A 26080-nucleotide genomic window follows, 5' to 3' on the forward strand; every position below is an offset into this window, starting at 1 on the left:
ATTTTGGTGCCAAAATTGAAATTGAATAGGAAGAAAATTGCAGATTTTAATTCATACTTTAATTCTAATTGTTTTGAGAAGTTAACGTATTAATTATAGTATGTTTTTCTCCTAAGGTTTTAAAAAAACAATTTTAAATTTGGTGATTTATATAAATTGCTCATTTTAAATAAAATACATATTATGAGTATAAAGTATTTGTACAAGAACATCAGTGCAAAATTTGTTTCTTGCTATAAAATATGTTTTTAATTCGTTTTTTGTTCAAAATTGAAGTAAAAATTGTTGACTGCAGATTCTAATTCAAACTATAAATGTTTTAGCAGTACACCTATCATTTATAGCATTTTTAAACGGAATTTGATCGTTTTATTTCAATAATTTTTTAGTACCACTAATAATTAAGTTTATATTACTATTTTTTATTTGGTTCTATTTTAATCAATTTTATTTACTTAATTAATACTTTAATCAATAAACATGTCCTTGAATTGGAAATCTGTTATCAATTTATGCTATTTATAACTTAGAAATTGGATTTAAATTGAATCTACTAATTTTAAATTCGTTCATACCTTTATGATACTATTTTTTTATTTCGACATACTTCAATTAATTTATTTTACCAAATTGTGTCTTTGTCTTTGAATTGGAAATCAGTTGTCAATTTCTGATATACATAACTTACAAATCGGTTTTAAATCGAATCTACTAATTTTAAATATGTTTGAAAAATATCAATTTTATTTGTTATATTTTTATTGAATTTGCCATCGTTAATAATTTTTTGTTTCAATATGATTTTCTTAAACTTTTTAATACTAACATAAAATAAGTTTAATCTAATAATAATTTCGTCGTTATTTAGCTCAAGTTTAAAGTTAAAATTTTCTATATTTAAAATTTTGAAAAAATAGTATAATATTTTTCATATGAAATGACGTATCCAAAATACATCAATATCTTCAGTCATTTCTTCGTTAATTTTCTTTTAGATTTAGACTATTCAGTATATTGAATGAATAATTGAATATGCAATTATTTTTAAAAGAAAAAATTCAGTATGATCCTCAGTATAATTAAATCTGTGTGCTTCGTTTTCCTTCCATTATAAAATAATCAAATGTTCGTTTTGAATGGTTGAGAAAAAACCTGATTTATGATGAAATTATATGATAGAAATCAAGTAAAATATAAAAATCAAATTTAAAAAAAATTTTTTTTACTGAAAACCTTTGAAAGTGATATAAATGAATAATACAGAAATATATTTGTAATTAATATTTAAAATATATAAATCGTTTTTGCTGTGAGTATCTTGAGCTGCAATTCTACATTGCAACTCATTCTTACAGTTCTAGAACAAGATTAAAATTGCAGTTCTACTTAGAAACTAACTTACTTGCATAGAAAATTATATTTTGCTTTAATTTTAAATAATATAATATTTATAAAATTCGAAAATACTTGATCGTTTATTGTCTTCCATCTCAAGATGAACATTTGATTACTCTTGAAGCACCATCACTTATTTGTTTCACTTATTATATGTCTGCACCAAAACACGACCTGACATTATTATCTAACATTAACATAACAAAATTAACAAAATACATGTCGGTTTATGAATAACTTGATATACTTTATAAAAGTAATTATGATTCTCCAACATATTAGAAGTTCTGTCATAACGATGTACTTAAACCGTTAACAATACAAATTAATTCAGGGCTTTGTGAGGTAAATGAGTGCGTAAGAGAATTTATCTTTGTCCATGGAATTGTAAATTATCATGGAATTAGAAAGTTTGCCGAATAACAATACAAGATAATATCTTTGTACCGAAAGCAAAACTTTTTTGAATGGCTGCCTGTATCATCTTGTTGGTTGGGTCGACATGAAATTTACTCCGACAAAAGATAATGTTAGGTTTATTAAATCTGAAATGGTGAAATTTATTATCGGAACACTGAGTAGATATTAAGGAAAGCGTAGTATATAAATATATCTCGAATGGTAATTATTTTAAATATTTAGAAATATTATACGATAATTTTACTAATGACATCTTACTTAACACAATACCAAACGTTTTTCAAATTAAATTGGATAAAGCTGAAAATTGAGGTGTATATTGATAAATTCCAATATGACCAAATTCGTTTTTTCAATCCCATTTTCGAACAGCGGTCAGAACTAAAAATTTCTTTGAGCTGATGTGGTCGTTTTTTAAACCAAATTTTAGAGGTCTAATCTTTAAGGTCTAACCTATTTATATATGAGAGATTTAAATTTTCGAAAAATATATTGATCATATATTTTAATTATATATACCAATGCCTGGGGCTGTTTTTATCTGAAAACATATTATAGATCCTAAATATTTGATTCTCTGAATTTCCTTTGATTTTGGAGAAATCAGCTCCTTCAAATATTTATTTCTTTAATTTTTTTACTGTTTTTATGAAAAATAGAAAAGTGACAATTTGTACAATTTGCAAATTTCTCCAAAATCTAAGAAAATTTCTAGAATAAAAAATTTAGGATCAAAAATACATTTACGAGGGAAAATAGTTCCAGGCATTGCTTGGACACTTTTGATTACGGATGTTTAGTTATATTATTTTCCACACAATAAATAATTGGAATTTTTTGTAATATATTTAATAGATCTTTATATATTGTTATGCTACAGTATGAATCAATACTCGAACTAGATCCAAAATCTTAGATTTTTTAAATTTTCTTTGATTTTGGTAAAATCTGCACATTGTGATAACTCTTTCTTAGATTTTTTGCTGGCTTTATAAAAAAATTCTAAGTCATAAATTGTACAATATGCAGAGTTCTTTGAGTTCTTTGAATCATTCAAATTGGACGCTTAGTTCTCTCAAAAACTGCCATTTTTTGCACATTGAGCTTTGTATCTCCGAAACCGCTGGACCTGTCTTTGCCAAAAACTAATCGCCTTTTCTCAATCATTGCAAATTTAATGATTTTTAGATTATTTAAATCGGATAGTCCGTTCTCTCAAAAACTCGATTTGTATCTTCTGTACTTTTTGCTTCGTATCTCCGTAACGGCTGGACCTGCCTTTGCGAAAAACTAATCAGCACATCTCCCTATCAATAGGAATCGAATGTTTTTTGAACCATTGATTCAAATCGGTTGATCCGTGAACGTGAAACACCTAACCACCCGAAAACATGAACAAAAAATTGTATCCATACATACATACACACACACATCCATTTTTTCTGAAGTATACCAAAATGTTCAGAAACCTTTAAAACGTGAAGAAATGTAAAAAAATTCAGTTTCGATTTTTAGACGATTACAATAACTTACCATTAAAAGTTATAAGGGAAGTTAAAAATTTATGAGCTTTTAAGTGCAATCTAGACTAGAGCCTTGGTGAAATTTTGGCCATTATTCGGTTATTTTACTAACTTGGTGCATTTAAACTTTGGATCTGTCATCATTCGTGATATTTCTATGAACACAGTAAAAAATAATAACAAAATTGCCCCAAATTTTCAAGAATTAGGACTTTTTGTTAAACTATGAATTAAAAATTTCTAAAATCGCTCGACTTCAAAAAAATGTCCTAAAGTATGTTGGCAAGTATCAACAAAAGTTGACACATTAATCTAGATTGTAAAATGATAAAATACTTGATAGTTTTATTCTTGAAAATTTTTTAGTAAAAAACAAAAACTTAAAATGAATTTCCAAACAACGTGAGATATTTTTTGCAATTTTTTAGGATAGTTACGGTCAATAATATCACCATGTATCGGATTGACGTTAAGTTCTTGGACACCTTGGGCAGATTCATTTTTCTCATATAAAAGATTTATTGATGAGTAGATAAATATACATTAGATTTCATTCAAACACCCAACATGATACATAATAATGTAATAATTTAATAACGGTAAATTTTATTATTCATAATAAATATTGCAGTATAGTTTTTGCTCCAATGTATAATTTAACAGTTTAATACTATCCGAAATTAAATTGTGAGCCAGTTTTTTAATATGCAACCGCCAGAATATATGACGCATAGAGAACGATTTTGCATATAGGTTTTAGTAAAAATTATAAATTATTCGGCATAAAATTTTATCGCAACCGCAATATAACTGCTACTAAATCTGGGCGACTGAAAACTGCACAACGATTAACTTTTTGCGAGAAAAAACTTATGATGTATTGTTAAAGTTACAAATAAACTGCACGAATTCTGCAGTGTGAACTCCGTAGGGGTTTAATTAGTAATTCTTTTGCTGCTGCTGCTGCTATATATAGTATATAGTATATAGTATTGTACAATGTCGGCTGACATAGTCGCTAAAATGTGATTAATTAATGTAACGAATTTATGGAGGTAAAATTGCAGAGAGACGAATTGAATCAACTACATTATTGTTCACTTATCATAAAATTGCACTGGAACGTCGGGAACGCGAAAAAAAGCATGTACGTTCGTAATTGATCACCTCTACTTAATTGGATAAGCCAATATATTTAGTTAACATTATTGGCACTCGAAATGTGACGAATTTATGAAGGTGAAATTTTAATGAGACAAATTAAATCATTATTGTTCACTATTGTTTTAAATTATAAAGTTGCACAAATTATCAAAATCTGTATTATTTGACCGCCAAAAATCATTTTTTTAACTTATTTTTATTGAGAGTCCATAACCGCTGGACCCGCTTTACCAAAAATATAATCAGTTTTTCATCTTGTCAATTCGTTCTCTTAAAAACTAAGTTACCGTTTTTGGCACTTTTTGCCCCGTATCAAAAAGACCTGCCTTCGCCAAAAACTAATCAGCACGTCTCCTTATCAATACAAATCGAATGTTTTTTTAATTTTTAAAATCGGTTGATTCGTGTTCTCGAAATCGTCGACGAATATTTGTATTCGCACACACGCACACACACACATACATCTATTTTTTCTAAGGTATGCCAAAATGTTCAGATACCTTTGATACGTAAAGATATATAAAAATTTTCATTATCGATTTTTTTGCGATTAATATAACTTGCTCTACATTGCATTGATTTGTTCTTAATGAAAATCGAAAACCTTATTTTTGGAATAAATAGTGTTATATTCAATGATAAGTGCACAACGACTTAGTAATGCATTTCACAAAGACCAATTCTTGAATTGATTTGTGATGATCCGCCGATTTGAATGATTCATACCACTGACACTATTCAAATAATTCTGTTCTACTTAGAAGAGCATTCAAATTAGTAGTTAGCTCTACATTACTTTTTGTCGAATTGTTCGTTTTTGAGTCTCTAAAACGAGAGAGTTCTTACCTAATGTTAATCGGGCATGTCGCCATCTGAACCGTACTACCCTAATTACTAAACCGGTAAATGGATTGTAATTATCAGCAGACAGGGTAGGATAGTTCAAACGGACTCCAAATGCACATGTTAATGCACTTAACATTGCATTATAGCGTTTTACATTGTGTGCCGTTTTCTAAATAAAATTTAAATGTAGCAATGTAGCAAATAGCATCATCACAATTATTTCATAGAAACTCTTTCTAATTTTTGTTCATTATTGTGCATAAAAAAATTAGTAATATAGAAGAACTTTTACAAAATTATTATGTTTAACTCCTACGATGATTTTTATTGACAAATATATTCTATTCAAATTGGCATAAATATTCAATCAAAATTACTAAATACGCAGTTTATAAATTACTTTAATAGAGATATTTGGTTCAAATAGAATCGATTATATTGATGTCACACAGAGTGAATTTGTGGTGTCGTTTTGGCTTTATGATCCATTACACGTCAATAAAATTTACATGAAATAGGCCAACAGATCGATATGGATTTCATTAAATTACGATGGCTTAAAATAATTATTTCTAAAATTTAATGGTTATCGTATCAAATCATCATTTCATTTCACGCTATTCAGTGGAGATACTACGTGTATGTGCTAATATACTTATATTTTATTTTAATAGAGTTTTTTATAGCGCACTTTCTGGGGTCCCATTTACAGATTCGATTTATAAAATAATTTTATTGCATTTAGTAACTTTCTTTCCATTACTAAACAAAAATAGTTTAGCGAAAAGTTATATTGAGTTTTGAGATATCAAATACACCTAAGTCTGTTTTTACACGGTCTTTTTGTACACGGTTTTGATATAACACGGTTTGAAAATTGAATATTTTTAATTTTTTTACACGAATTTATTCCATTTAGCACGATTTGAAATTTTATGTACTTAATTTTTTTTGTCAAATTTAATTTTAGCGAAGTATGTTCATATCACAAAAAAGTATTTATGAAAGAAAAAAGTCTGAAACCATCGATGGTATCGATAGTTTGCGAACACTAGCTTAAAGATTTAAGTGAATTCCCCTTTAGCGCGTACAAACAATTTTTACTGGTCAAAGCGAATGTGAATAGCACTAATTTAATTCTTGTTCTTAAAAATTCTTGTTTTTCACTAATTTTAATAGGTTTTAGAGATTAGGAACAAATCACCCATTTTTGTATAAGATCAATGTCTTTTTTTACACGTTTTTTTTTTTACACGGCTTCTTCTGGAACCAATCTCCGTGTAAAAACAGACTTAGGTGTACGTTGAACTAGAACTAAAACAATTCAAACAAGTCGAAGCAAAAAATACAGTTTTTTTTCGTAATTTTCAAAAAGGTCAATTTTTCAATTTCTGTGTTAAATGATTTAGAATGACCATTTAGTATTTTATTATTCAGAATCACTTGAGTTGTCAAAACACATAAAATTAGGAAATCCGTTACAAAAATACAAAATCCGTATAAAATTCTCCTTCTACGATTCACAACGGAAATCATAGCTAAAAAAATTTTTTGCTTTTTTTTATTACATAGAATTTCTATTAAACTTTCGCAACTAAATTTGGTATAAACTTTGCTTTGCGAAGAGTTCAGTTGCCTCATTCCGCGCGAAAATCATTGATAGCATCTTAACTGTGGTTCCGATTCCATCTCAAACTTTCTGATGACATCTATTTCCTCTTCACATCAGGCAGGCGGTGCCTATAATGGCAATAGGGGCGCCTATAGGCAATTTTCAACTAGTTTCCGCTATGAAACACTTTATAAATCGTCACGTTTCGGTGGCGATGGGAAATTGAAATGGGAATAGGCATTGTTTTAACCAAAGATATAATGGAATTAAAAATTTAGTCATTCAATAGTTGATATAAAACCACTTAATTTTTATTCGAAGAATTTTCAACAATTTAATACAAATTTTATATTACGACTGTTGTTTATTCAAATTCAAACTAGATTAAATTATGAAACAAGAAAGCAATCCGACAAAATAGATTTTTATTATTTTTAATCTTAGCAAATTGTGCATAATATTTGTTGAAAATAAATTTACAGGTCAATTTGTAGTTAAACGAATTATTAAATTATATCAGAAAAAATTAACAAAATTTTTCATTATTAAAAGCTCTTTAAGCGAAAAGATGCATTAAAGCTCAAAAGCTCGCATTTTCAAAATCTACAAATGCAACTGTGTTGAACAGGCAACTCATTCTACTAATATATGTTTGTCAATTTAGTTTAAATAAACAATTTAATTTTAACCTTTTATAAACATATGCGAAATTGCATATTATAATATGCATCATTGTCATATGAACAGCCATAAACAATTCAGAATCATCTGAAATAAGCAGAATTTTTACTAAATTTTATTCAGTAATGCAATAAAATATAGATTCATATATTTTATGTTTTACTAGGATTACTGACATCATAACAATAATAATATTTGTATTATTTATTATTCGATATAAATTTTTCCGTTCTTGATCGTAAACTTCGCATGTCTGTTGCAAATTTTATGATACATAAGAGTAAAATATAGAAATGGAATACGTTTTATAGATAACATCAGCAATGTTATGAATTAATACCTATATATATATATATATATATATATATATATATATATATATATATATATATATATATATATATATTGACAGTCTAATATTTGCGCATAACATCAATAAAAAACATGAATTTTTTCAACGTTTATACGTTTTGACTATAGTTCTAGCCTTCATTCATTTCGTGGTACTAAAATTACTTTAAAAGCTAAAATATAAAACAATAGTATTTCAAAATTTAAAGTAAAATGATACAACGTACTTACAATTTGCTTTTCCTAATATTACAAACAGTAGAAAAATTAATTCATAGTGTGAGGGTATCAGTAATGCAGTAAGTTATATAATAAAATCTATGCCAAATTTTAATATTATCAATTAGCATAGTTTCAAGTTAACGTTAAACACATTTTTCATAAAATTATGGCTAGTTCTGCCGATATATAATGAATCACAATCTATGCAGTTACTTTGATAGTTATTTGTAAAGTTTAGAAGAAATGCATGTTTTTATTAATATTAAACCTGAATAATTTGAATTTTTTTTCTTGGTAAGGAAATGTAAGCATGTTTTTTAAAACTATAGAAGACTTAGGAACTGTGATGCAATAAACCTCTCTTCCACTAAATCGGATATTATGAAGCGAAAATATTATTTATATTAGTCCGGTCAATTTATACCTAAAATTTCGGTAAAGATTGCAATAATTCATAACTTGATAAAATTGCTTAAAATACAGTTATAAAAGAAATCTCAAAAGTCCTCATCGTTCCGGTGTGAGCTAAAAAATTGGCATAAGGTCAAAGGTGAAAAAAAAATATTTCGCGATTTTTGGCTAAATAGTCTGTTTTGTCGTAAAATTAATTCGCAAAAAATTCATTTTTTGACCTTTGACCTTGTGCCAACTTTTTTTCTCGCGGAAAGATGCGGACTTTTAAGATTTCTTTTATAATTGTATTTTAAGCTATAGCTCATTAAAAGATTAAGCTCATTACGAATTTTTGTAACTCTGAATGCGTAAATTGACCGGACTATATAAATTAGAGACCCAAAGGCAATATAAAATTCCATTCAAATTCTTAGGAAACGCTAAAAACTCATTTGCACTCACAAAGCAAAACAACAAAACAACAAAAATTGCTAATAAAGCACTCGACAACTTCAAAATTTATTGTGACATGTATAATACAACTTAGAAAACTTAATTTTCCTGCAAATTCTATCCACAAAAATCTATATAGTAGTTTAACCACTTTTGTATCACTATGTAACCTATTTTTCTATCACTCTATCTGCTAAATCTTTTTTCAAACTATGAACACTTTCATATATATTTTGTTTCAAATTAATTACAATTACTAACAACGTGCCGGTCGGAATGAAAATGGTAGATTAGTTTTTTGATTGTGTTGTTAAATCTATATAATGAAATGTTCACGAAGTATTTTTTGCTGCAGTTTATTTTTATATTGACTGCCAACATATGGACTGAGATTGGGTAACTTTTTTAATCAGTCTAAGTTTATTGAATAGGGCAGGGTGTTTTTTTTTTAATTGCTGCAAATGATTTTCATCAGTTAATGCTTGAAATATTAGAGATACTAAATAATTCAAAATAAAAAGAGAAAAATTTGCATATTGACTTTACTCAAAAGTTTTTTTTGATATTTTTTTTCATTATTAAAATGAGTTATTTATTAACTTCCCGTAGGGTAAGTTATTGTAATGGGCCGAAAATCGGAATTGAAAATTTTTACATTTCTCGACGTTTTGAAGGTTTCTGAACGTTTTGGCATACTTCAGAAAAAATGGATGTGTGTGTGTGTGTGTGTGTGTGTGTGTGTATGTATGTATGGATACAAATTTTCGTCCACGTTTTCGGGCGTACGGATCAACCGATTTGAATGATTTAAAAAACATTCGATTCCTATTGATAGGGAAAAGAGCTGATTAGTTTTTGGCGAAGGCAGGTCCAGCCGTTTCGGAGATACGGAGCAAAGAGTGCAGAAAATAGAAATCGAGTTTTTGAGTGAATGGAGCATCCGATTTGAATGATCTAAAAAACATTCAATTAGTAATGATTGGGAGAAGGGGTTATTAGTTTTTCGCAAAGGCAGGCCCAGCCATTTCGGAGATACAGAGCTAAATGTACAAAAAATGGCAGTTTTTGAGAGAACTAAGCGTCCGATTCAAATGATTCAAAGAACTTTCTGCTTGTCTTAACAAAATAATTGATTTTGGAAAAAAAAAATTTGTTCCATTTTTTTTTTTTTTTTTTTTTTTTTTTTTTTTTTTTTTTTTTAGTTTATATCGAAAATATTTCAGATTTCATTTTTAATTCTGACTATAGTTCTAATATACTTTACAAATAATTTCAACTCTGCAATACAGTTTATATAATTCTTATAAATATTGACAATGTTACAATATTTAGAATAATCTATTTGAAAACATTCAGTATTCCACGAACATTTCGTTACGGTACGGGAAGTTCCAGCAATTTGCCTTAAGGCACGATGCCATAATTGCCTCAAGACAGAATTCCACTTACAGCTAGTTTAAACTCACATTTAGATTTTTCGGTTTAAAAATCTATTTCGAGACTAATTGAATTCAAAATATTCCTGAAGTTATTATGAACAAAATTTTAATTTCGAAAGCAAATTAAGTAGTGAATCGTGTGTCAAGAATAAAATAAATATGATAATTTCAATATTTACTTTAATGTTAAATAAAATATTGCAGGAGGGATCCTAATGTATAAAAATGATATATTAAATGTATTAAAAACTTTTCCATGGGTAATTTTTCTATAATGAGTGAACATTACATTATATGCTTTAATATACTCCACAATCAATAAAATGTACTATTTACCATTTTCTTCCTAATTTATTATTTTTACCGGACTTCAAAATCTCATGTACAAAAACACTTCATAATATGAACATACAAACAAAATGATTATGATAATATTTATATCTTTTTATAGCATACATATTACACTACATAACAAGGTATACCTACACAGAATATTTATTCAGTCTGCACCTTTTTGATTAATTTTTTTGAATGCTCGATTAATTTCATCTAGAAATGCTCAGATTAATAAATTGGCTATGAGTTCGTTGTTTAATTTAATTAAATGATTTATTTTTATTGTCAATAAATTTATTGGCAAAAACAACGAACAATAGCAATATGATATCAGCTGCACTAAAATCACGAATCATTTTAATGCTTCGAATTCGAAATTCATACATGATTTGACATAGGTGGATAATAATAGTTATATGTGTATTATTGTTTATGGATCGTTAGATTTGATGTTTTGATGAGTATTAATTTCAGCAACATATATCAATCGGAATTAAAATTTTCAAAAGTATCAATAACCTGATGGCTGGATAATCACAGTAAACGTCGAAAAAATCACGGTGTACAAATCTAACGAGATTTGATGTTTTCAAGAGAATTAATATTAGCAACGAATATTAGTCTTAAGTAATATTAATTATTATTATCAATATACCACTTAAAAATGTTGTATATTTTTACACCAAAACAAATTATTTTTATTTTTAAAGTTAACTTGTTCTCATTATATACAAATTATGGTTCCCAATTATAAAAAATGACACAATCAAATTTAACTATTACTTAATATGCATACATTTTAATATGTTTATATATTTTATAACAAATCAATACGGTTTTGACAGTCCTTAATTTATTTATAAAAGTTTTTATTATTCACGGTTTTATTATTTTTTGCAATTGCACAGTCAGTTTTTCAATCAGTTTTGCGATTTCCATCAGTTTTTGCTGTATGGTAATAAATTTGAATATTTATTAATCCGTAGTTTGAATTTTCATTTTAAGATAATCCGTACAAAAATTTATTGTTAATAGAAATATCGAAATAAAAATGAATAAATTGATAAATATGTATACGTATATTTATATTATTTGTGCATATCACGTAGGAAACTAAAAATGTTAATAATTGCAGTTTTATTGAGTCATACGTTTCGGTCTACATCAGGTACATCATTTAATGTAATAATAATAGATTCTCAGTAATAATACATTTTCAGTAATAAACACATATGCACACAAATGTACACAACTATCATATCAGTGGTTAGATGCAAGTAATTACTAATATAAGCATTAAACATATGTCTATATATACATATATATATATATATATATATATATATATATATATATTAAATTTTTTTATAATTTTGATGTTGAAATATGTGATATTCAGTTTTCAGGGCAATACATCAATTAAAAAATTTGTATGACTTTAAAACATTTTTATTTTTTCCATACGTTTCGACACATTGTTTTGTGTCATCTTCAGTGGACTATGTAATTGAATTAATCCTAATTATTTCATATTATAAATGTTTACAACGCACAATCCTAATTATTTCATATTATAAATAAATTGGTGCATTGTGAACATTTATAATATGAAATAATTAGGATTGTGCATTGTAAACATTTATAATATGAAATAATTAGGATTAATTCAATTACATAGTCCACTGAAGATGACACAAAACAATGTGTCGAAAAAATAAAAATGTTTTAAAGTCATACAAATTTTTTAATTGATGTATTGCCCTGAAAACTGAATATATCATATATATATATATATATATATATATTCTAGCTGACCCGGTAAACATTGTTTTGCTAAGTAAGGTATTTTTAAACAATTTTTCGAGAATCAAAAAAATGTCAAATAATCCTTCCAAGACATGATCTCTTTCATCGATTCCAAATTTATGATCTTAAATAAAGTAATTTGTATAAAATAATAATATGATCTGCAAATGTTCTTTAAACATAAGTACAGAGGTTAAAGAAAAAGTTTTCCAAAAAAGAGTGCCATAAAGTTCGAAAGTTTATTTTCATATCAACATTTCAAACTAGTTGATATCTTGAGTTTCTTATAACACTTGCGACTCGTTTGATAATGTTTTTGTTTATGAATAAAACTACAAATTAATCAACTTAATACATTTAAGTAATATTAATCTAAAACATCCTTAAATTCAATTAAACATAATTTGTCAAAACCATTTGACGTTTGACGTATGAGACGCCTGCTATTGTATTATTTTAAATTACGCTTCTCTAAAAAATTTGAATAAATATGTTAAGTTTTTATGCGGTTTTGAAATAATATCTCACCTTTCCCACAACCTCTGGATTAGCACGAAATTTTTAAAACTTGAACTGGCCAAATCCGTTCAGCTATTTTAGAGTTTTAGCATACCTAACATAATACTGGGTATTTATCGATATATATATATACATCTGTCGACATATACATATATACTCATCTTCAGTACTTTTTCTATTATAAATCATCAGAATATAGGGAAGAGCAGGCGCAATGCCTAATACATCATATCTAACGATCCACGTTCTACCTATCCACCTATGTCGGATGGTTTTATTTATTTCATTTACTTTTCGAACAAAAAATGAACATGAAATTCATGCAAGTATGCGGCGGCCTGGCATTTGAAGTGGCATCCGTAAAATGGTGCTAATTTACTGGTAATCGAAAAATTATTAGAATCGTTTGAGGTAGACATCGAAAACCAAGGGTAGATCTGGATAATTGACCAATTCTCATAGTCGATCCTATATGGAGTTTATCTTGGAATAGTTTAAGAATAGTTACAATGTAACAAAATTTACTGTTTTTTTTGCGAACAGAATATTTATATCAAGAGTCATCAAAGCCATAATAATAATTTTAATTTCCAAGATTGTTTTATGTGATTATTAAAAAAAATGAAAAGAATGTGGCCCAGTGTTTCACTTTGAGATTCCCTTAATCTCTGCAAAATTTTATTAGACGGTATGTGTAATATTTTTAATAAAAAAATGTAAAAATGAGTGAAGGCATCAAGAATGAGACAGGGCTTGGACTGTAAATAATTATTATTATAAACAAAGTTAATCTAGTTTTAATTTTTCATTAATTAAAAACATAATGACATACATACCGTATACCATATTCATGCTAAATCGTCATATTCTATTTTATATTACTTTTAAAATATTGAGCCTTTTTAATTAAAATATATAATACCCTGTTTGAATAGAGCGTTTATCGGTAGATCAATTTCTGAATCGATATTTCAGGGATTAAACGGTTGTATATTTTGAACACTTTCATAGATCTACTAAACTTTTCTCATAAATGTTTGCTAATTATTTTCTGTTTATTATTATCTACGAAAATTTAATACTCGGCTAGTATCAGTTTATCATCTGTAATAATATGTAGGCGTAAAATTACTTTTAATCAGTAGGATTCCTTGTAAATATCACGATTTGTAATGAAGAAATTGAAAAGTTGTTATTTTTATTTTGCAATCAAAAGATTTATTTGATATTTATTTTATTTTATTTTATTTTATTCACATACTATAACTGGTGCCAATCAACTGGTCGGATATTTCTGTTTTCAAAGGCTACTAACTGTAAATCGGTTTACATATAAAATTAAAAAAGATTTCTGATAGTTTTTATTCAGATGTGGATCGATTTAGTTCTTTTTTGTTTATGTTAGTATTCAGTATATTTAGTATTTTGATAATTAATAATATGTGAATTTAATGCCTTTTTTTACATTTCTTAAAGCAACTTAAAATTTTCGTTCCGAACATTTTAAATTGTATGAATTAGTAAAATCAGGAAAAAAGTACTAAACTCATAAATATAAATATAAATATGTTCACTAAAATTTTATATATTTTTTTTATAAATTTCATAATATCATTATATTTTCTTGGTAATATATTTAGCAATATGTAAATTTTTTATATTTTTTGAATACCTTGGTAATTTCAACCCGGCTTCTTTATGTTATGAAATGTTGAAATGTAGACTTTAGTATTTTGATAATTTGCATTATATGGATTCAAAACATTTTTTACTTTTCTTCAAATATCTTTTAATTTCCAGTTTGGACATTATAATTTGTTTATATTGGCGAAAATTAGATAAAATTTGCAAAAATATAGTGAAAACTGTTATATATACGTTAATATTACAATTTTCAAAAATTCGTAGTTGAAATGCGGTCTTTAGTATTTTGATTATTTACTTCATATGGATTGAGAACATTTTTAACTTTTCTTTAAATTACTTTTAATTTTCAATAAGAACATGATAATTTGTTAACATTAATACACATCAGATAGTGGTACTTTAGTATTTTGATATTTTGCATTATATATTATATATTTACTTTTCTTCAAATAACTTCCAATTATCATTTTGAACATTATAATTTGTTTACATTAGTGTAAATTACACAAAATTTACTAAAATATAGTAAAAACTGTTATATACACTTTGATATTAAAATTTTACAAAATTCGTAGTTGATATGCGGTCTTAAGTATTTTGATAAATTGCATTCAAATCTTTTAAAATAACTTTTAATTTTTATTTCGGTCATTATAATTTGTTTACATTACTAAAAATAAGATAAAATTTATTAAAATCTAGTAGAAATTATTATTCATACTTGCATATCAAAATTTTGAATGTATTAAATGAGTAGTGATGACATCAAAGAGGCACTTCTATATTTGCAATGTGTTATAACTGTTATTAATTTTTTTTTAACATCTTTTTTTATTTAATTCATTGCCTTTACTTTTGAATTTAAGATCAAATTCAATTTACTTTTAAATTTAAGATCAAACTGAAAAGAGAAAAGAGATTATGTTTGAAGAGAGTTTTGTCCGAGTCTAGAGTACGCATTTTATTCCTGAATCTCTTGCCCCCTACACATATTAATTTGGTCTGTTTGGCTACTTTATATAATACATTATGTAGCATTTTCATTCTAATATTATGTAGTATATAGTAATAAATTTAAAAATATCGGCCACCAGTACGAGTTCGTTAGATAGATGGCTCTGTGACAGCACAAAGGGTCTAATTTCTGTAAGCCAGCAGATAGTACAACTTTTGGTATAATTAATAGAGAATCACATAATCCAACAGGATTACGGTACAGTAATTACAATATATGATTATCATTTTAAAAAATATAGCAAATAGCAAAAATTTAGTAAGTCAATTACCTTCGTCCAGGCAACCGCATACTACGATCATACAAAAATCAATTACCACCTATCACCATATTTATATTTTATAAGTATGACTAGATGAATTAGTTTGTGGCGCTTACAAATACAGACGATAATGAAATTCTGGAAAAACAAACAACTTGGCTGTGTAGTGTAGTTTGTAGCGCTTTTCCGCCGCGCCCGACTCTCTGTCGTCCAGATACGACTGTTGATCCCTCCAGTGTGTTTTGCAGGGGCCGCCGAGAAGAGCTCGAAGCACGGCGCGGAGGACAAGGCCAACAGCATCATCACCGCCATGAAGGAGAGGATGAAGCAGAGGGAGAGGGAGAAGCCGGAGATATTCGAATTGATCAGGTTAGTGGCGGTGGTTGTTGGCGGTTTTGGGTTGAGATTCGATTTGGGGATGGGGGGGGTGAATATTCAGGGCACTAATATGAGTAAGAATTTAATGAGATGTAACGTGACGCCATGGTAGTAATAGACGATATTAATTGACGGTTTACATATAAATGTATTTGTAGATCATTAAGATGTACAAACTTCACTATCAAATATTGTGAAGACAGTTTTCTAACATTTTTAAGCGCCAAATTGCTCAGTATATTATCATGAATGTGCAATTACGCTTGATTTCTGATTCATTAATTATTATCTATTTTCAACTTCCCGGAGAATAAGTATATATTTTCATCAAAAATAAGACTTGTTAATTTTATCGACGTTAGTTTTCTCGACGTTTCAAGCCATTCCGGATCGAATGTCCAAATTTAGAAATACTATGTGTGTTTGTGAAAATATTTTTGACCTTTGGGCGACTTTTTCTCAAAGCCGGCTGGGCCAATTTCAAACATTTTAAAGACCTGAATAGATTTTGGTAAAGATTTGCTGGCACAACTTGTCGCATTTAACTGTTGAAACAAAGTTTCGACGATTTTTACCTTCCTGAAGGAGAAGTTTATGTTTTCATCTAAAAATCCGATCTGCTAATTTTATGTTTTCTCGACGTTTCAAGCCATTCTGAATCGAATGAGACCAAATTTGGAAAATGTATGTGTATGTGTGCGTGTGTGTGTGTAACAGATTTTTTGCCGTAAATCGGCGTTTTTCAAAAAAATCGTCTGGACCGATTTCAAAAATTCAAAAGCCATTTGATGTATCTCGATGAGAACTATTGTTTATCAGTGCGACGATCGGCCGGGCCGTTTCTTTGTAAATTGCAGAAAGGTGAAAAATTTTTCGTCCACGTTTTAGCCCGCAATTCTGAATCGATTCTGAAAATTCAAAAACCATTCGATAGATATTGGTTGGGAATCGATTTGAATAGTTTTTCGTAAAGATTCGCTGGTACAAGTTCTTTTAATTAACTGTTGAAAAAAAAAATTCGTCGACTTTTTGATTTTTTTGCGATAGATATCATGATCTTCTATAACCTATTAAAATATTACGGATTACAAATAGTGGTTATAAAAATTTATCAAATTCTGAAAAAATTAATAGCGTTTTTTTTTAAGTTTTTTATAATCAGAAATTTTACCGACGTTTTCTCAAAAGCGATTGAGTCGATATCAAAAATTTGTGTCGAAAGTTCGTGTCTGTGCAATAAAATTTCAGATAATTTAAATGTGTTTGAGAAAATTCAATTGGAAATCGCAATGTCTAGATTTAAATGAAAGCGAAAATTTTGTTTTCGAAATAATCATTTGAAAATTTTATCTAAATATTTAAGTTTCAATTTCGGTTCATTAATTCAATTATTACACATTTCGGGAAGTTTATGCAATCTGCCTTAAGGCAAAATGCCACTTTCAACTAGTTATTTCTTTAAATCAGTTCTAGTTGTTTTTATGAATCTTATCATATTTTATTCCAATTGTATTAAAATTTGAAGCATTAGTAAAATTAAATGTAATAGAAAATAAATTAAATATAATGCGTATCTACAGCTGAATATTAACACTATGTTGTACCTATTGCACATATTGTCATATTTAAAATAAACAAACTTTTTTATAATATTTTATCATATTATTATATTCATTACTTTCATAATTATTTTGAATCAACAATATTATTCTGAAGCAAATTCTCTAATTATGAAATTGACTGGTAAACATGTTTATCAATACCCAAATGATACGACGTTCTGGCGTTATTTAATTGCTTATGTTGTTTTTGATATGAGATATAATATTTTTCTCTGTATAAATAGATTTATATAAATAATTAAATATGATCAAAATGAGACAGAACGGTAATTATATTGCAAATATTATTTCATAGAAAACATATTTTTGCGTCCAAAACGATCTATTTATAATGATGATTAAATATAAACTTAGCCAATGCTCCACGCACACGAAATATATACCTACGCAAATATTGTTTTTGTGAAATCTATAATTTTAATATAATTGATAATAAAACATACATTTTTGTGTCGATTAGCTCCAAAATAAATAACGTTGAACATATTCAGAAATTATAACCCGCTTCTGGTATATATTAAAATTTGTTAGTAAAATTGTAATCGTTCAATATTGAGTTAAGAAAATATATAAGGAAAACTGTTTTTTGTTAAATTAATTTTTGATGAATGTGGTGTAAAATATATTTCCAGAGCCTGGTGATAGTAAGTAAAAAAATAGCGTTGTCAATTGAAATTTAATGCTTTCGTGGCTCATAAATTCAGATGCATTTTTGTCACTTTTGTTACTAGAGCAGATATAAATGGATGCAACTTGATAAATAATGATGGTAATTCAATATTTTAAGTTTCTCTGTGTATGATCATAACAAAAACTGCTAAAGAAAAATAATAGGGAGCTGTAGACACAAGTGGGCCACGTTTTTAATTCTGGTTGTAAAATGGTTAAAAATGAAATAATTATGTTATTTTTCAACTTTCCGAAGGAGAAATTTATGTTTTCATCAAAAAATCCGATTCGCAAATTTTATGTTTTCTCGACGTTTCAAGCCATTCCGAATCGAATGAGACCAAAATTGGAAAAAGTATGTGTGTCTGTGTGTATGTGTGTGTGTATGTGTATCTGAACTGATTTTTTGCCGTGAATCGTCGTTTTCTCAAAAACGGCTAAACCGATTTTAAACATTTTAAAGCCATTCGATGTATTTCGACGAGGACTAGCGTTTATCAATTTTACGCGACGATCAGCAGAGCCGTTTCTTTGTAATTTAGAACAAAGTGTTAAGCTTTTCGTCGACATTTAAGCTAATACTACCAAATCGATTTCAAAAAATCCAATACTGTTCGAAAGATATCAGTTGGGAATGATACTGATTAGTTTTAGGTGAAAATCTACTGAGCCGTTTTCTTGTAATTAACCGTTTGGAAAAAAAATTGAGTCGATTTTTATGGAACTTTTTTTGGCGCTATATATCATGGTCTTATAGAATTTACTAAAATATTACGGCCTTACGACTAATAGTTTAATTTTAAAAATTCATCAAAGTTTGAGAAAATGAGTAGTTTTTTTGACGTTTGTTAAAATTAAAATTAGACGATTTACTTGGTATAACGATCGAGTACTTGGTCTTAATGAACATACTAAACAAAGTCCTACAAAAAAGTGGCTCAATTATAAAAATTATTGATTTTTGAAAATCAGTTGACGTGTTTGATTTTCAATTATGTGTAATAAATCCACTTTGATTACTTTTAGCTACTCATAAATTAATTTATCTATCATGGATTAAGTCGATCATATTACACAAATCGGGAAGTTCATGTAACTTGTTTAAATTGTCATAATACTAGTTATTTGCCTTATGTGTAATACTTTCATATATTTTAACATAAATCATTTTATTACTTAAAACTTTTAACCTAGTTTTAATAGAAAATATACAACCACATAAAATGTTATCAAATGATTCATAGAGGCGTTATCGCGTTTACACAAACTATGGCAATTCTTACTCATATTAATGCGCTACATATTTGAAAATAAATATGCTTCTACATGTATCTATTATATATCTACATATATCTAGAAATTATTGGTGCATGAAATTTGAAATTTATCTACCGATTATGTATATGAGCCATAACCTAATGTATTACCAGGGAGGTTTTCACGGTCGAAGATAAGAGTCATGCAGGTCACATGAAGGCGGTCAAGCAGTCCGTCTTAGACGGAACCTCTAAATGGTCGGCCAAAATAGCCATCACAGGTTTGTCCTACTAATTCATCAAAACTCGAAAAAACACGAAATTTTTATTATGTTTGACAGGGAAACTTCGTTTACTCAAGCGCCGACGCAACTGAGATGTGTAGTGATTATTTTGTTATGTGGGGATTATTTGACTTATAAATACTCATTTAATATATATCACCTTTTTTATTATAATATTAGTGAAATATTAGTTGATTAAGTATCTATGGGTCAAATAGTCTTTTATATTATATTGATATGTATTTATATTTTTTGGGTATCTGTATTTTTATAAAGCCGGACGGAGAATCAAGTATGTATACAACATTGAGCTTTTGGCTTTCGAAAAGGACATTTAAGTAATAAAATGCATCGGTTTTGATGTTTTTCTTAAATTTGCATGCAATTTTAGTTAAATGCATCAGTTTTAATTTTTTGCTTAAATCATCATGTAATTTCATCTAAATAATTATTTAGTTTCTATATAATTATTCAAATCAATTATTTATCATTAGTAAATTCTTATGCACTAAATTTGCTTATAAACTAGAATCTATTAGCCTAATCATGGTTTTATATGTAGAATTTTTTATTTACAATTTTTTGATTACAAATATTCTTTATCATCGTATGTATTGATATTTCTTTAACCCTTTCTACTCGGATTGCGCCGCTCCGGCTGCAAAATTCGTATAAATCTTGAAATTAGCGAGTGGAAAGGGTAAAAATTATGTAGAAAACTAAAATTTTATCGGCACTGCTCAAATTTAACAAATCTATGACAAGGACGCGATTATAGTCATCTAACTAGCGGGCGATTTAATATAGTTCCTGAATAATTTTTTTTTAAACTTTATAAGTTACGACGTAACATAAGTATTACCTAACTGTTAGGTAATTCTCATAAATAGGATTTATTTTGCACATCAATTTGATTTTGTTTTAAAAATGAATATATAAATAAAGGATCCGTTTAAAATTATCAAAAAGAAATCTTAGATTTTCTAAACAACTGACAAAGTAATATTTGATTATTTATTATATTGTATTAGCTCTCCGCTTGCGTTAAAATTTTATTATAGTATATAATATTTTTAAATTATTAAATTCATTATATACAGTAATTTATTCCAAGCAATGTGTAAATTATTTTTTTCTTTGAGAATATTGTTATTATATGAATGGACTCATTTATTTAGCTGAAAGTGCTTCCCGAAAATTCAATTTGCTCAAAGCATTCAATACAGAAAATTGAGAGCTTCCTATATCAATGTATGTTATTCCGATTTTGTAATTGTAAATAGGAACTATCTAGTAATATACATAAATATATATATATATATATATATATATATATATATATATATATATTAAATTACCCTATTAAAATATTAATTTATTGTACAATAAGCATGTTTAAGAAAAATATGATGTTTTTGGAACTATTGTGTGTTCCAAGTCTTAAATTACGAGCGCTAATTTAAAATTCTTCTCATTTCTAAATTACCAATTTACACTAAATGCTTTAGAAATTCTCTGTAAAGTTACATTTATTGTGATATTTGAAAAAAATGCAGATCTCAAAGAAATGCTTTCTGAAGTCATTCTCGAATTGGTACATTACAATAAAACTGTATATTTTTTTGACAATTACTTAAAATTCCAGATGAAAATGATTTTTTATATATCATTATCATTGTCATATCAATGTAAATTTTAGGTTTCTAATTTTTTACTCGACATTGTTCAATAATAAAATTATCAAGTATTTTACCATTTCACAATACTGAATTTTGATGAAACTTGCCTACACACTTTAGTACATTTTTTTAAATAAGATTTTCTCAAAGTCTTTAATTTTAAAAATTTGAATTTTATAATTCAACAAAAAGGCCTACTTTTTGAAATCTTGAGGCAGTTGTTATATTAGTTTTTAATATGGTCTTAGAAATGTTGCTCACGATATCGGCTATAAAGTTGAAATGAACAAAATAAAAATTAAGCACAATAAGCGAAAAATTGTTAATAAAAGTTAAGTACAGTAAGCGGAAAATTGTTACAATTTTACCAAAGCTTTAAGTTGCATTTAAAAGCTCATAAATTCAAGCAACGTAAGATATTTCTTTTCTAAATATTTTGAAGGCTGTTAATTCAAGATACTATCATCTGGTTTCTTGAAGATAAGTTCTGGGACACCCTGTATATATATATATATATATATATATATATATATATATATATAAGTAGAAAATTCATGTTTATATTATATGCACTGCATAAATTGAATATCTCGGGCGGTTCTTCTACAATATTCATATATATTCGCAAAAGCAGTAATTTCCAGCAGAAAGTGCAGTATCTACATGTATTAAAATTTGCATACTCTTAGCTAATAATAATCTGTTTCAGTAAAATGGTATTATATATACATGCTAATACAAGAACAATGCGATACTTTAATAGCATATTCTCGCAAGATAAATTATGACTCTCTGTTAATTAAGATTTGAATATTATTTATTCAGTCTAATGGCGTTACATTATGAGGAAGAAAGCTTTTATGTAAAGGATTATTTTTTGTTGTGTTTTTTTAATAATTTCATAAAGCTTCATATAAAATGTAACTACGTTATGTAGTTTTTACATAGAGTATGTAGGAAGAGTTTTGCTCTGTTCAAAAAGATAAAATTAATTAATAAAATAATTAACAAATCGAATAATCAAATGTGTAATTTGAGTGTTCAAATCAATTTTTTCATAGAAGATTACTTCTTTTCTCGATCAAGTATTTTAATTTAGATTTTTTCCCAAATCGACCTTTCAGGTACGAAAGTTGTGCAAAATGTGAATTGCACTTGAAAAGGCTTTGAAGTCAAGTTAATTATATTTTTTTAATTCAATTACCTCCTACGTTGTACTCGAACTCCTTGAAAATACAAGCAATACGAAAGTTTTCTCAGAGAGCGCATTAAATTCAAAATAAAATCACATTTTGTAGAGAAATGCAATATCGATTTTAATCAACTTCTATTTTTTATATATTTTTTAAGGCAGCGATTGCAGTTTTGCTGCAATCTATTGAAAATGTAATCAAAGGAGAATTAGGGATTTTTATTTTATATTTTATTTAATGACAAATTGGAAAAGACTTTATGCAAATCAGTGGGATGGTGTGATATTTTAAAAACATAGTTGAAATGAGTTGAATTATTTCATACATAATTAAAACAATCACTGGGTTCTAATATAAAAAACGTATTTGACGTTTTTTGATTTTTTGCTTTTTCAATTTTGATAGGAAAACCATTGGGTTGCCCTCTGAAAAACCACATACTTAGGGAGTTTATAAAATCCATAGTTCTGATTGCTATTCCTAAACAATGAAACAATATCATAAACTATTAATTTAAAAAATAATTTCGAATCGAAGCAAATCAAAGAAAAGCTAGTTATTTTATTTTCATGATATTTATTCGTTCTTTTATAGCTTCTCAAAAGAAAAGTTCGTTTTCGCCAGAAAAACCAACTTGATAATTTCATGTTTTCTCATAGTTTCAATAAATTTGTAATCGTTTAGAACAATGTTGAAAAAAGTATATAATGTCTCTGAAACGGCTGAACGGATTTCAAAAATTTTAAAAACTTTAGATGAAACTTGGTAAGGGCTATAGTAGGTTAGTTTTGCAAGACGATTGATCGACGGTTGATCGTCAAAAATCCTGAACCGATTTTGCAAAATTTAAAAATAGTTCTAAAGATATTATTTGCAAATCCTGCTAACTGCTTTTGACACAGATCAGTCGGGCCGTTTCTTCGTAATTATTTCATTGAAACTGTGATTTGATGATGTGAGTGTTTTCTAAAATCATACTAACGATTAAGATATTATGTTAGTAATAAGCCAACAGTTCGAGTCAATTGAAATAGATGGCTCTGTGTATTGATGAAGAATATAGAATACATTAGTATCAGTAAAAGAAATTAAGTTGTTGTACGACTTTCTGGAGTTATTAATAGATTACCTATATCATTCCTAACTATTAACTGAGTGACTATTATTATTTTGTAAAATTCCTTTAAAATTAAAATAAGACTTCAAACCTGTTTGCCCCCTGTTTGTCTCAATTCACTCCGCCTATGTATGGGTACAAAAGACTAGGTCAGAAATGTTTGAAAAACAGCAAAAAAAAACATTTTTACAATGATGAATTACCTCGGAATTTTACTGAACCTAGTCAGATAAGTATTTGCTTGGTATGTGTTATTTGTTGCGATATTGGATTGGTTTTCTCAATACAATTGCTCAAAGTCAAATTAGACCTTTGTGCCCCGCGCTACCCTATGAACCTTTCTTACATACCAAAATAATCTGGTGTGGTGAATTATAATATCAGAATAATAGCCTATAATAATTCTGTTTCCGTTTCTATTAACCAGCTCTTAGTTTATTCCTGTTGCTTTCGAGATGTATGGTCTTGTGAAATGGTCTTTATGATAGTATTCAACGAGGCGTAAACGCGTTATTTCATCTGCAGATATTGCTTTCTGTCTGAATTTGCTTTTGCACAAATTCTAACGACTTAGAATTTACAGTCTGTGGGCTACGTTTAATGTAGTTTCATAGACCGACCGACCTACCGATTGGGAAAGGTCTCTTTGATACGCTTCAATAATCGTATCGGCCTAGATTATAACATTTAACTTGAAAGATATATATATATATATATATATATATATATACTATCTGGCCCACTAAACGAGGCAGCAAACTCAATTTTCGAACGATTTACCCATTGCAACGCATGCCTCATACAAATATTCGTGCGACATTATTATAAGTGCCAGTCTAATCTGAAATTGATTTCATTTCAATTGTATTAGTACATTTGTATACTCGAGGTTTTGATATATTATTACTGCGTTTTTCATTTATTTATCAATTTTTGAATAATGAAGCAAAATTTGAAAATTTCTTTCAAGTGTGATTTCAAAAACTCTGTGCAAAAATTTCACAGCTTTGTCGTAAGATTTGTATGATTTTTAGTTCCATTGCAAAGACTGTTGCATCTTCAGATTTTAATTTTTTTTTTTTTGCAAGCCATTCATGAACTTTGTTTGCACATAGAGGAAAATTTGTACAATGGAATAATCTTACAAGACAGATTATGCAAGAATCTATCAATAATTTGACACATTTTGTCGATGTTAAACTTTCCTTTGCCAGCATCTAAAAATTGTTGCAACTGGTTAATTTAAGTTTTTCAATAAGTTCACTCAAATCAAAGTTCATTAAAAAACGTCCAGAGAAAAGACTATAATTGATCACTTACCAAGCCAAAAGAAAATGATAGGGCTACTAAAATGACTATTATGATTATGAAACCAGGTTTTGTGATAGGACATTGAAAATTAAGAGTCGTATGTATTTTTCCATCGCACATTAAAAAAATTAAAATAAAGAAAATTGACTCAAAAATTAAAAAAAAAATGTTATGTTTCGGCAATCATTGATAATATTAAATTTTTTTTAAGTAAAATTTAATCTACTCAAAACAATCCCGAACTAAAATTAAGTCAATAATATTCTTTGACCAAACGTGGGATGAACAATTATTCGATTAATGAAATGACATTTAAAATATGACATTGAAAAAAAAAAGACTTTGAAATAGGCCTTAAAAGCTAATCATTTTCAAACTATATGGGATAACTTTTTCATCATTTTTTTCATGCCGGTTACATACAGTGATTGGAAGAGGTTTGTGGTAGGAGCGTGAAAATTTAGGGCTATATGTGTTTTAAATTACG

The 26080-nt window shown here is 27.5% G+C and overlaps 1 protein-coding gene across 1 annotated transcript in view; it reads left to right on the forward strand.

Annotated features, from left to right (window-relative positions):
• The window catches only part of LOC113367572, a 106739-nt gene that overhangs the window by 43092 nt on the left and 37567 nt on the right, over window positions 1-26080 (forward strand). The window contains exons 7-8 of the mRNA XM_026609169.1: window positions 16333-16453; window positions 20184-20290. Coding sequence (XP_026464954.1) covers window positions 16333-16453; window positions 20184-20290 — 228 coding nt within the window. The remainder of the gene's footprint in view (window positions 1-16332; window positions 16454-20183; window positions 20291-26080) is intronic.

This window comes from Ctenocephalides felis, unplaced genomic scaffold (genome assembly GCF_003426905.1).
Source record: "Ctenocephalides felis isolate EL2017-DRISC unplaced genomic scaffold, ASM342690v1 CF-g0.4_SCAFFOLD_01170, whole genome shotgun sequence".
Taxonomy (NCBI): Eukaryota; Metazoa; Arthropoda; class Insecta; order Siphonaptera; family Pulicidae; genus Ctenocephalides; species Ctenocephalides felis.